Below are 13,746 nucleotides of genomic sequence, written 5' to 3' on the forward strand. Positions count from 1 at the left end.
CTCTCCTTTGGGTTCTTTCTTATCTATCCACATCTGTCCTGAAGTATGAAGCCCAAAACTGGACATCATACTTCAGCTGATGCCTTACCAGTACCAAAAAGTTTTTTTGGAGTCATATGCTGGAGTATTGGATCCAGTCCTGGTGTTAACATGTTAACAAGATGTTGACACATTGGAGAGGGTGTAGAAAAGTGCCACAATTGGGTTGGAAAAAAAACTATCCAGGTGTCAGTACCTTTTGGAGACAGGCATAGCAAGAACCAGTAGCTGGAAACTGAAACTAAATGAACCAGTGGCTGGGAACTGAAATTAAACTGTTCAAATTAAAAATAAAGCCTAAGCTACTCAATACATCCACAGATAAGGCTACTTTTTCAAGCAGTTGTTTACCAGATCCATGGATTTTAATATTAAATGTGCTACCTAATTGGATATATTATGACTAGTTTTTTGGAACAGCTTGGTTTCAGCTGTAAATTACTTATACAGCTTGTTTTCAGCTGAACCTCATTTAGGTTCCTTACAACTTTATGCAGAGCCCCTTCCCTTTAAGGAGGAGCCTTAAAAAAAATGACAGAACCTAGTAAGTTTCAGGGCTCCTAATAGTATAGCAGGGACAGCAATTGAGGTGGGTCAGAAGGATTAACTGCCTGTTCACATGTTAGACAATTTTTATGATTATAGATGTGGGTTAGACTGCAATGTCCTTCATAATTGAAACACACTGACAAGACAAGTGGTAGATTTTTTTTTTTTTCCTGCAAAGATGCATTTTGATTGTATCAGTTACTGGCTTGAAGGCGGGTAGCTTGGTGATATCCCAATGACACACAACAGGTCAGAACAAATGTTATAGTGGGGTCTTTGATCTTAATCTGTGAATTGCTAGATTAATGTAGCTAGACTTTTAAGGGTTCAGAACAAATTTATCTGGCATCTAAGACTAAATTAGATTCCCTTTGGAAGAGATGTGCAACTGCTGGAGTTCTAATATAAAGCTCTTTATAGATTTCCTGAAAATGAAGCAGACTGGAAGTAAAGAAGATTGGTGCTCTATTAGGCTTCTGTTTTGAGCTCTTAAAGGAATCTAGAAATAGTGTACTTGTGATAACAGCCCTAGTTTGTTTTTAGGTTATTCAAACTGTAAAGTTTAGTTTATAGGAACGTTCAGGTAACTAGTTTATGGGAGTGGGAACTAGAAGTATAATCTCTGTTGCACAGCAAGCTGAATTGAAATTGTACTTAGATCCTTGCATTCTCCAGTACCTTCATTTAAATAAGAAACTGAAGTTTTTTAAATTGAGTAAATATGAAAACAAGTACTATTTCATATGCATGCAACTGCTTTAAAGTTGAATTCACTATTTTCATTTTTTACTTAGAATCAGTTGCCAATAGGTTGGTGTTAACTTTGACTATGGAGTTTTGTACTGTCCAAAAGATTGTGATGGATATTGAATGATAACATATAATCCAGGGACAAAGTAAGTTTGAAATAAATGAGAAAAGGCTCTAGGAATTAGATATATTTTGCCTAGAGAAGAGAAGACTGAGGTGGGATTTAAAGTAATTAAAGGGCAGTTACAGAGACGATGGAGAGGGCTTTTCTAGGACTAGGAGCAATGGCCTCAAGCTGCAGCAGAAGAAATTTAAATTGGAGATTATAAGAAAATTTCTGCCTATAAGGGTCATCAAGCTACCTAGAGAAGTTGTGGAATCTCCATGCTTGAAAACTTTCAAAATTAGGTTAGACACTTGGCTGGGATGGTTTAGTTATGGATGGCCCTGCCTTCAGCAGGGTTTTAACTAGATCACCTTGTGAGGGTGCCTTCCTGCCCTGTTTTCTTATGATCCTATGCTACAGTGTTTAACAGTTAAATAGTTAATGTTAATACATTTTGTCACTTTTAGATTTTTGATCTAATGACCCATTTTGATGCATCCTGTTTATACCTCAGCTGCTATTTCAGATTGCTTGAATATGTGATAAAATATTGATTGCCTCTATTCATGTTTTCAAGGTTTTCTTTTCTATCTAAGGACTAGAAACATAGTTTTAATAGAAAAAGTATGGTTCTAGAGTAGGGGTGCTTGCATAAAGCTGCCAGTAGTCCATCAGACTATTGGAGGTTGGGGGAAATGGCTAGTGGGGCATGACTTGCCACAAAATTCAGGGTTCTTGGATCCCAGTGCACATGGGCCTTGGTGGCAGGGGAGCAAGCAAGGGCTATATGGGTACAGCCCTTGCTTGTCCTGTGTCCATAGGAGTTGTTCCTTTGCTTGATCCCAGACTGACCACAGCTGCTGTTGGACCCTGTATCCAGCCTGGGCTGACCCCTATCACCCGGATCTCAACTGGATAAGCTGGACATCCCTGTTTTAGAGCATGGCTTATGGAAAGGGCTGGATTTTGTGATCATTGCAACAGAAGTCCTAGGTTATAAATAGGAAATGTTAGAATAGTTGTGGGTGACATTTAGAGTCAGTTGGGGAAAGAATTTTTACACTGTTAGAGTTGATTCTATTAATTGACTAGTAAGAAGGGTTGGACTATCAAATGGACAGAGCTTAAAACCTTGTTTCAATATGCTGAATGACATTCCAGCTGACTAGGTAGGCCCTTTAGACTAAATTTTTCAAGTCCCCATACTTATAAACTCCTGAATTCTTAGTATGTACATCTGAATACAGGAGCCTAACTTTTAACCAAAGCAAAGCATCTGGAATGCCAGCTGACTTGTATTACATATGGGTGCTTATTACTTTGTGAAAAATAAACTACTTGTATTTAATGACCACTGTAAATTTGGACATACAACTTCAGATACCCAAACTTAAAAATAGTTACTTTTGTATTGCACTATTGTACACCTATTATAAATGTGAGCAAATAGGATTCACTCTCCCCTTCCCACCCCATCTTTCAGCAGCTATTAAACAGAATGTAGGGTCAATGGCACAGTACAGATTTGTATAGGAATGACCTTTCTTGACTTCTAGTCTGTATTTGAGCCGAGTTTCTCCGCACTGTTCTGACATTAGCCTTCCATGTTAAGTGAAAGGATTCAAGAGCCAAATATTTTTGTGGCATCTTTTATTGGACCAAATGTGTAGTTAGAGCTATTCAACAAGCTTTTTCACATTTAATGTTCTTCCTTGAGTCTGAAGGAGAAGCAGATACAGGCTGAGCTAAAAACTCTAGGAAAGACTCCATGCAAATGCAAACAATCTTTTTGGATCAAGGTGTCAAACATACAGCCTGAGGGCTGGACTCTGCCTGCAGAACTGTTCCACAAGCAATGTGGTGGGTTGCCAGAATGTAGGGGAGTGTGGCCACTGGGGGTGCATGGTCATGGGTGGTAGGGGGACAAGCCACTGCTGTGCATATACAGCCTCCATTTGCTCCCCTCCCCTGCTGGCCCTGGACCAAGACCACTGCAGCTGCTGCTGGTTCCACAGATCTGGTGGGGGAGGAGATTCTGCAGGCTAGATCATGCCCATGGCCTATGGTGAATTTGACACCCTTGGTTTGGAGGACAATGAACTAGGAGTGGAGAGGTAAAAAGGAGCTGTTATAAGACAAATGTGAAGTAGAATAGGCAATCTGTTTCGTGACAAAAAAACATTCAAGATGGGGGTAGTTATTACCAATGACAGAGGTTTTCAATCCCTGGGCTGCAGCCCAGTACCAGGCCATGAAGGGTTGGCTGCTGGTCCTCAGGAAGTCTGGCTGCCAGACCAGAAGTCCAGAATAAAAAAGGTTTGACTGCCACTCCGCAGTCTGCCAGTCATCAGTTTGCTGGTCCACAGTCTAAAAAATGTGGGAACCCCTGGCCTGTGAAGTGCAGGGAGATGATTGGCAGTATTTTTAAGGTTACTGTAATGAGTCATAAAGCCACCGTCTGTATTGCGACCAAATTTTTGACTGTCCAGTATAGTTACGAATTTCTGTTCCCATGCCCATCTTCCCAACATGTTTTGTAAATTCCTTTTGAGCATGAGGATTGTAAGGTCAAAGGAAGTGGTTCAGTAAATAATGTTCTTGTCTGTCTGTTTTTTGTTTCTGAAAAAGTTCATTTGGGGTCATAGTTCCCGTCTTGTTTCACCAACATAGTTTCAGTGGGGGCTTCTGGTGCATTGGATGAGGTGCACATAACGCTGTAGTATGTGTAGGATCTGTGGATTCTGATAGTTCTGTTGTGAGGTGTGTTCGCTGTTGTGTTAGAGATGCATTGATAAGTTTTACATTTATTGCTGAGGCAGGATTGTGTCCCATTTGGAGTCTATTGATTAGAGAAGAGTGTGCTTCTGGGCCAGGAGTAGGGGAGTGGGAATACTTTCCTCAAGATCATCTTTGTACGAGCCACACAAATACCCCTTAACGTACTACAATACAAAAAGAAAACTCCCCCCAATTGTAGTCTCTTAGTTGTTACATACTATTCTGCACTGGAACCTGTAAGATCATACTATTTCAGCCTGTAATTGGAAAAAGATCAGATCTTGAGGGGAAGTATTCCCAACTACACCATCTGCATTTCAAGCAATCCTCAAGGAAGTTGTAGTTGATTTTAAAAAGTATTAAGATCAGTTAGGTGGTTGAGAAGACAGTTTAATTTTTTTTTACCAGATTCTTTCCCCATCTTAAAAGTGGGGGGGGGGGGCAGGGACGAAACGATCCACTCCATTTCCATGGTTTTCTAAAGTTCACAGGTGGAAAATTGGGAAGATAAGGAAACTAGGAATACCAAGTTTTAAGGACTCTTTGTTTATCAAAGATGCAGAGTTTAACCAGTGTTTTATGTATATAACATAAAGAAGCAAAATGGGTATGAACTTTGCTTTGCTTTGCAGATGAGCTTTATAGTTACGTTAATAAAGAAAAATATTGAATTGTGAAGTACAAAAAATGTTTTCTGAAATTATACCTGTCAAAGTAAATGCATGTTTTCTCTCTTAGCGTTTGGGCACTATTAACCTAGGTATGTGTACATTTTACCAAGTTAAACGTGCCTCTGGCTGGCTGTTGCATGAACTCGCACTAAGACCAAAGGAAACCAGTTAAACGGGGAGAGTGACCCCTAAATTTTAAGGGATGTAAAGGGCTTGAATTAACTTTTGGACAACAAGTGGGGACTTTTCATAACCTGGTGTTGATAGCATGAGTTTAGAGCAAAATATGCTAATTTAATTTTAATTTCTTCATAGGCTGTAAATGATTCTTGCTACCAAAGCGATGACTCGGTCCTCAAGTCCCTTGTAGAGATTGCAGATACTGTTCCGAAATATTTGCGCCCACACCTAGAACCTACCTTACAACTAAGTCTGAAGGTAAATTTGGAAATTTATACGCTATTATAACTGTAGAATGCCACTTGCTAATAAACTTTTGGTCTAATCATCTGCATTAATCTTCTGGATTGCAGTTGTGTGCTGACACAAGCCTCAGTAACATGCAGCGGCAGTTGGCACTTGAAGTAATAGTGACTCTCTCAGAGACTGCTGCTGCTATGCTGAGAAGACATACTAGCATCGTTGCACAAGCTAGTAAGTAAAATGTTCCTTTTTATTAAATATTCTTCCTCATTTTTACATTGTTTATTTTAATGCATAAAGTGTTAAATAGCACAATCTTGTTTTGATTTTTGGTATTGTTAAATCTTTGTTAACACCCTGTCCCTGAATTAAGGATTCTAAAAATTCTTTCTAGGAAGGTCGTATTATATTTATGACTACCTGGCCTACTTGTCTTTTCCATTTGATTGTGGAAACACTAACTTGCAATTTCATAATTCCAGTAGTAACTAGGGAAAATGCTGGGAAAGTAATCCTGGGAAAACATTTTATGTAGTTTTAGCTGTTATTTGATAGAGCTGAAACTTCCAAAATTGTATATCTATATTGTGCTGAAGTCACATGTACAAAAGGTAGATACAGTAAAAGTTCTGTTAACCAGCATCTTGCAAGTCAGCATGCTTTGTTTAACCAGCATGCCTGCTTGTAAGAAAGTGAAACTGGAAGTGCCCACCATGGCACTTCTGGTTTCCCTGAGCCCCCATGGCCCGTGGCAAAGCAGCCTGTGCTGCCGAGCCCCCACGGCCCAGAGGCATAATAGGCTATGTGGGGCCTGCCTCCCTGTTCTGCAGGGCCAGCAAGAGGGGCAGCGGGATGCAGCAGGATTAATGCAGTGGCCCAGGCCGCTCAATTAATCAGCATATTTTGTTATCCAGCATCCCCCATTTCCAGGGGATGCTGGATAACAGGTTTTACTGTATTTAGGTTCCTAAAAAAAGCATCCTGACTCCTAAGAGGTGTGAATAGCTTGTGACTCCTATGGAATTCAGATTTCCCAATCGGCTTTAAATAAATAATTCAGTACTTTCAAATACAACATTAGTATTTAAAAGTCAGGCAGCTTTACTCAGGTGCTTATTATATAGGCTTTAGTTTAAATCTGAAATACTAAAATCTAGACTGCAAACTTCAGGGCAGTTACTGTGCCATTGTTCCTGTGGAAATTGGAGCACACTTCTAGACGCTAAATATAACATTCAGCTGGACAACACCGCCACAGTACTATTCTGTAGGTGCATAAGTACACCTGTATTGTCTGTCAGATCTTTTTTGTAGGTGGATAGGGCACTGAGATGACCAAGTGGTGCTCTCAGAATGATTTCCCTTTATTTTCACTCTGATAGATGAAGGAGGTATAGATTGGACATCTGCAAAAACTACTTCACAGTTAGGGCGGCTAGGAGCTGGAACCAACTTCCAAGGGAAGTGGTGCTGGCCCCTACCCTGGGGGTCTTTAAGAAGAGGCTGGATGCCTACCTGGCTGGACTCATTTGAGTCCCGTTTCTTGTTTTGGGGTTTTGTTGTTCTCCCGCCCTGGCAGGGGGTCGGGCTAGAAGATCTACTAGGTCCCTTCTGACCCTTAATCTATGAATCTATGAACATACTTCTTGCAAAGTCCCTGGAAATTTCCCAAAAAGCAATCCAATATTTCGTGGTTTTGTAGTCTAGAATATTTTATGCTTGCTATCAATCCTTTTGTGATGGATTTTATGATGGCTATCAATCCTTTTCAGTAAAGTGAAAAAGAAAGCCAACCTTGTTGGGGGTGTTTTGTTTTTTTTCCCCTAACTTAACCTGTGTATCTAAGAGGCCTAGTGTCTCTACATAATGTGGATGAAAAAGCAGGCCTTTCATAATAGTGGTTTTTGGAACATTTGTAAAATTAGGTTCACTTGACTTAAATGATCTAGATCATTCTTGGCAACCCTTACTAATAAGGTGCACCGCTTTAGACCCAACTGCCACTACAGGCTGCTGATCTTCTGTCATCTATGCTCTATGCTCGAAGCTGCTCTCTTGCCACTGTAATGCAGCCTCCACCGAAAAATGTGTGGCAGATTTTGTACTAGGTAATTTGGCAGCAACCATAAGTGGAGGCTTGCAGTAGAGGCTAATAGCAATCCTCTCTACAGAGTAGGAACGCTGGAGTGTCAGCAAGGGATCAGACAGCTGTGAGTAGAACATGGAACATAGGCCAGATCAGACAGTTGGGCAGCAGTAGGGCACTGGCAAGCTGTTAGTAAAACATGGGCTGGATCAGACATTTGCAGGCTGGATACAGTTTCTTCCTGGACGCAGTCTGGCTAGCACATTGAACTCCAACTAGCACATTGAGTTATCACTTTTTTTTCTTCAGCACCATAGGTAGGGGTCTACCAAACTCAAGACAGTGGCTGGTCAGTCTTTTGGGCAAATCCCAGGGCCAGCCACCATTTTCACAGGCTGAGCATGGCAGGCCCCCCCAACAGCTACGGCAAAGGAGGTTCGGTAGTCCTACCCCACCCCACAGATTGCCAGATAGCCCAAAACCACAGCTTAATTACCCTGATTAAGCCTGGGAAAGCCATTAATCCACAAATTATTAAGCATGCATTAATGGCTTCCCCATGCTTAATCAGAGTAGTGAAGCCACAGTCTTGGGCCATCCCCAACCAAGGAGGCTGCAAGCAGCTGCACCGGGGTCCCAGGCTGGCTGTGGGAGGCAGCAGGGAAGCTGCAGGCAGCTGCACCATGGTCCACGGAGCCCCAGCCTGGACCAGTGCCAGCAGCAGGTGCACAAGTGCAGTGAAACAGGCCAGAGCTTGTGGACCTCGGTACAGCTGCTTGCAGCCTCCCTGCTGCCTGCCACAGCCAGCCTGGTCTTGGTGACCATAGGCAGGGGGTTCTTAGAGCCCACCCAGTTCCATGTTTTCCATAGCCCCCACCAGCAGCAATCTCTAATGACAAGTCTGAAAAATATTGCTGAACTTTTTCAAATAGATACACTGTCTCTTTAACAGTGGAATCATGGCTTTCTTAAATATCTGTCTTTCAGAAGAATTATGGTGGAATAAAGCTGACTTCTGGTGAAAAGACTTTTTTATTGCTTTTGAAGCAAATGTTCAGAAGAGTGTCTTCTAAGACCATTTAAAACTACAAGCATATGTTACTGTTGTTTCAGTTTTGAAACTGCATGGCATTGAAGTAAACAAATGTTTTTCTAATTGGGGAACCTACTGGAAGTAACACACTAAAAAATGTTAAGTAATTTATTGATCTCTTTAGTTCCTCAGATGTTAGCAATGATGGTTGACTTGGAAGAAGATGAAGACTGGGCAAATGCAGATGAGCTTGAGGATGATGATTTTGACAGGTAACTGCCAAACCAGCTGTCTTTATGGAAACAAAATATGCAGCATCCCAGTGACCTGGGTGTTTGCAAGGCAGGTCGTGCAGTCGTTTGCATCTTTTGTGCTTCCTATCCATCATTCTGCATCATGGAACACCCAGAGGCTTTATTTTTATATAGATAGATTCATACAAGAGAGATAGTACAAGAGAAAATAGAATCCTTGTGGTATAGATTTGTACCATAACTAACTGAATATAATATTCAAGTTTTAGAATTTAATACAGTACGAACTTGGAAAGAGTGAGTTTGGGAGCAGGATCAGTGTTCCTGGAAAGGCTTCAGTGGAAGTAGTGTTAAGACTTTAGCAAGGTGTTTGGAAGCAGTGTGAATACCAAAGCTAACTGTTGGAGCCACTCTAATTAAAGTACTGCCCCTCCCCAACCCTTGGAGCCTATATTTGATTTATCTTTTGTTGGCAAAACAGCATAGAATCAAAAAGCAGACAGATTTAAAGCAAGGGAATTCTGCTCTGCAGTGGTTATTTATTTGAAGTTCCAGGCTTTTTCCATCTCATCCTTTGGAGCTCCTATAGTCAAGTATGAGTTCTGTTAGAATTGTATAAAGTTGTTCAAAACCATTTGTCCTGGAGGACATTAAACTTCCCCCCAAGTTTGCATTGGTGAGAATGAGGAAGGTTATGAAAGAAATCGGGAGAGATGCTGCCCAGGAGCGTGCATTAGGTGTTATGATTTGTGTTGTGTGTCTGATCCTGTAGCAATACAAGCCAGCAAAATCACCTTAACTTAACATTGAATGCTGCTTTTTTTTTATGGCTAAAGAATCATTCAGAGAAAGAACAGTTGCATCTTATGCCTTGAATCAATATCCTTTGACACTGATATAATTGTTGAATCTGTTTTATAATCTACAGTTTCCAATGATCTAAGTTTGTCTAATATCAAACCAAAGAGAAGCCCATTAAATTGAGGTCTGTGCAACTTTCCTGACTTTACTGAGGACAACCACAAAAAGCAACTTTCTATGCTTTATTTAAAAAATAATTCTTCTTTGTACAAACCTTCCACTCTTTTTCACACTTCTCACTTTTCCACAGTTCTCTGTGGGCCTGCCCCTTTCTTCTATCATCATTCTTCCTCCCCAGTCTGAGATTCACCAAGATTTTCCTTATCAGTGGTTAGGTTTGATTTATAATACATCATAGACTTAATTAGATTTCTTACATTTTGTGAGGAGGAAGAAGAAAGTGACAGGACTTCCATTTTTAAGTTGGAGGTATAGGTTTCATTGGGAGTTCTGCCTTTTCACTCTAGCTCAGCAGAAAATTAGACAAAACAGACATGTTTACCCTTCAAGTTCTAAGAAGCCTCTCAGGTGGGTGCTCTTCAGTCAAAGGACAAATTTTCTTCCTGAAGCTACAGGTGGGGGAGTGATTTTTAGCTTGAAGTGCAGTAATAAGACATTTTATGCGGCCGCAACATTCATCAAATGATTGCTATCTTGGCTTAAACATATAACAAGTCTGTATCCCTAAAGCATGAGACTAGGAATGCAATGCTACCAAAGACTTTTCACAACTTTGTTAAGGCCATATGACTAGCTTCCATTGTTGTTTGTTTGTTTTTTTTTTTGTAATCAGTTCAGTGGCTTCCAGCACAGTAGTTGGAAAGCATCTATGATTCTGACTATTCTGCCTTAATTCATATGGAATTATTCAGCCTTTCTTAAGATCTGTGTATCGTTCTGTTTTTCCATCACTGTAGGTATCTAGTGTGCATAATTTCCACACTTCTAGCCATAACCAAGCTGTACTAGTGGCAGTTAAGCCTTGCAAAGCTAGTGGAAAACTTTCCGTGTTAAAACAAAAAAAAAAAGCACTCACAAATCTTTCTCTGGACAAATAGAATAGTTTTATAGGGATAATGTTTAGCTTTTTGATCGTCTCAGGGAAGCAACTGGCTATAATTCACAAATTTCTCACGTGGATTGGATGTATTCTACTTGAGTCATGGGTAAGAAGAGTATACAAGAGTGCAGGGGTCAGCAAGGTTTTGTAGCAAAGGACTATACCCCCAGGAGGAGTCTGGCGCAGCCCTCCCGGGGGTGCGGGTGAGCCCCCAGTCTGCCTGCCAGATCACAGTAGGCTGCGTCTGCCACCTGGGGCCAGCAGCAGCACTTATTTTCCCGGTGCAGGGTGCACCCAGCATCCGTCCCAGGTGGCAGGAGCAGCCTTCTGTCATCTGACAGGCAGATTGGGGACCCACACACCCAGGAGGAGTCCAGCAGAGCTCCACAGCCTTCCCGGAGGTGTGGGCAAGCCCCCGATCTGCCTGCCAGATGACAGGAGGCTGGCTTGCAGCACTGGGGAACTGAGCGCAGGGCGGTGAAGTGCCTCCTGCTACCAGGCTCAGCTCCCAGCGCCTTGAAGTACTGGGGAACTGAGGCTGGTGGGAGGAAGCTAAGCGGAGCACTGGGCTGCACTCTGCCTCCAGCCACGGGGCCAGCTCCCAGTGGCTCACAACCCCATGGAACTCAGCCCAGTGGTGGGAAGCAGAGCACTGCCCCGGCTCTGCCCACCTCCCACCACTGGGCTGAGCTCCATGGGGTTGGCGGAGCCCATCGGAGTGCAGCCCAGCAGCGGGAGGCAGGCAGAGCCAGTGCTGTGCTCCAGTCAGGCTTGCCAGCCCCACGGAGCTTAGCCCAGCAGCAGGAGGTGTGGAAAAGGGCTGCAGTCCCCACCAGGCTGAGCCACATAGGGCTACAGAGCCGCTTGAAGTGCAGCCCTGGCTCTCCCCTGCCTCCCACCACCTGGCTGGCTGCTTCAAAATTCAAAACTCTTCAAAAGTTTCAAAACATTTCGACTGGCATTGTTTTGTTTCGAAGCTGTTTCAGAGCCCTTTTTTGTTTCAATTTCGCTGTTTTGAGCTCTAAATGAGTCAAAACAGCATCAAAACAAAACAGCCAGTGAAGCTTCGCACAGTCCCAGTATTTATGCCTTTTTAGATTGATCTGCTTGCCTGAGTCCCTCATGCATAGGGCAAAAATGAGGAAGTAAAACTTGGTACTAAAAGCAGTTTCTGATTTGTTGGAACATTTGCTTGACTCTGAACTAAATATGATTATTCTTTTAATATTAACTTAGCAATGCAGTTGCTGGTGAAAGTGCATTGGACAGAATGGCATGTGGCCTTGGAGGGAAACTTGTTCTGCCTATGATTAAGGAACATATTATGCAAATGCTCCAGAATCGTAAGTAATTTTTGTCCCTCAGTATACGTTATTTTGGATTGGCTATTTAAGCTTCCTGTTCAGCTACTTCACACTTTGCTGTAATCTAAAAGTATAATAAGGGATAGATCCTGTTAGACTACGTTTATTCTCTGCCCAGGATGGTTTAGAAAAGCGTGTATGTCAAATGTGATAACATTTTGGTCGGTCATGGAAAGTTAAACGTAGAGGGTCCTCTATTATGTACTGAAATACCTCTACCCTTCCCTGAAGAGCAGGGGATGAGGGAGCTGAGAGTAGAACTGCACCCTGTTCTAGTGCCTCCTGTTAACAAATTCTGGTGAGGAGGCACAAGGTGTGTGCGTCTCCTAGGTGAAACTTAATGTTTTTAAGTGCATTTTACTTGGAAACATTTCAAATTTATATCTGTCTGTGCCCCTTCTAGAGCATTAATTGCATATCAGGGTTAATTTCTTTTTCTTGCATATTGCAAATTATAATTAGTCATAATTGACTCTGACATCTGTCCCCCTTCCTACGATGACAGGCTGAATATTCATTAGACCTGAAACTATGGATAGATGTAACTTTAATTGCTTTAAAGGGGGCCAATAGTGAAGGCTGGTTAGACGTGTCCAACTTATGTAATATTTACGTCTGCATATTCCTATAGCTGTATAATTCAGCTAAATTGCTGTATCTTTTTAATGTTGAATGGAACAGGGTTAATTTTTTTTAACTATTCCTTAATCGGTATATAGAGTCATAAAAAAATTAGAGTTGAAAGGGACCTCAGGCAGTCATATATTCTAGTCCAACCCCCTGCTCAAAGCAAGACCATCTCCAATTAGATCATTCCAGCCACGGCTCTGTCAAGCCAGGCTTTAAAAATCTTCAAGGATGAAGATTCCACCACCTCGCTAGGTAACCCCTTCCAGCGTGTCACCACCCTCCTAGGGAAAGAGTTTTTTCTAAAATCCAACCTAAACTTTCCTTGCTGCAATTGGAGACCATTGCTCCTTGTTCTGTCATCTGACACCACTGAAAATGGTCTAGCTCCAACCTTTTTGGCACCACCCTTCAGGTAGTTGAAGGCTGCTATCAAATCCCCTCTCAGACTTCTCTTCTGCAGACTAAATAAGCCCAGTTCTCTTGGCTTCTCCTTATAAGTCATGTCCCTCAGCCCCCTCACCATTTTTGTTGCCCTCTGCTGGGCTGTCTCCAACTTGTCCATATCCTTACAATAGCGACCCCCAAAATTGGACACAGTACTCCAGATGTGGTCTCACCAGTCTCAAGTAGAGAGGAATTATTACTTCCCTCAATCTGCCGGCAATGCTTATACTAAGGCAGCCCAGTATACAGGACTTTGCACCTGAACTTGAGGCTGCATCCAGATAAGTACACATTTGTGATGCCATATACTGCACATTTAGGTGCAGCATACTCGGGGACAGTGCGTGCCACCCAAAACTGGAGCTTGGCCACCCAGAGCCACACTTCAGCTGCCAGCCAAACTGAGGGGCACCCCGGTCAATGTTGGCCCCAGCCTCCCCTACCCCACCCAGGGTAACCTGCCAAGTGCCAGAGATCATATGGCAGAGACATTCCCCAGCTAGCAGCGGCCCAAAGTGTCCCACTGCTAGTTGTCCCTGGGGAACCAAACATCCACACTCATGTGGACGTAGCCCATGAGATTTCTTGTGGCCCAGTCTTTCACAGTTGGTAGGGTCAGAAGGAACCTGAGCAGATCATCAAATCCGACCCCCTGCCATGGCAGGAAAGAGTACTGGGGTCAAACGACCCCAGCAAGG

General features: G+C 42.5%; 1 protein-coding gene across 1 annotated transcript in view; it reads left to right on the plus strand.

Moving 5' to 3' along the window:
* Window positions 1-13,746, plus strand: part of IPO5 (importin 5) — a 62,136-nt gene that overhangs the window by 17,969 nt on the left and 30,421 nt on the right. The window contains exons 6-9 of the mRNA XM_019523940.1: window positions 5,209-5,331; window positions 5,427-5,547; window positions 8,620-8,707; window positions 11,847-11,953. Coding sequence (XP_019379485.1) covers window positions 5,209-5,331; window positions 5,427-5,547; window positions 8,620-8,707; window positions 11,847-11,953 — 439 coding nt within the window. The remainder of the gene's footprint in view (window positions 1-5,208; window positions 5,332-5,426; window positions 5,548-8,619; window positions 8,708-11,846; window positions 11,954-13,746) is intronic.

The sequence above is a fragment of the Gavialis gangeticus genome, unplaced genomic scaffold, assembly GCF_001723915.1.
Source record: "Gavialis gangeticus isolate Ggan-Ray unplaced genomic scaffold, GavGan_comp1, whole genome shotgun sequence".
Classification (NCBI taxonomy): Eukaryota; Metazoa; Chordata; order Crocodylia; family Gavialidae; genus Gavialis; species Gavialis gangeticus.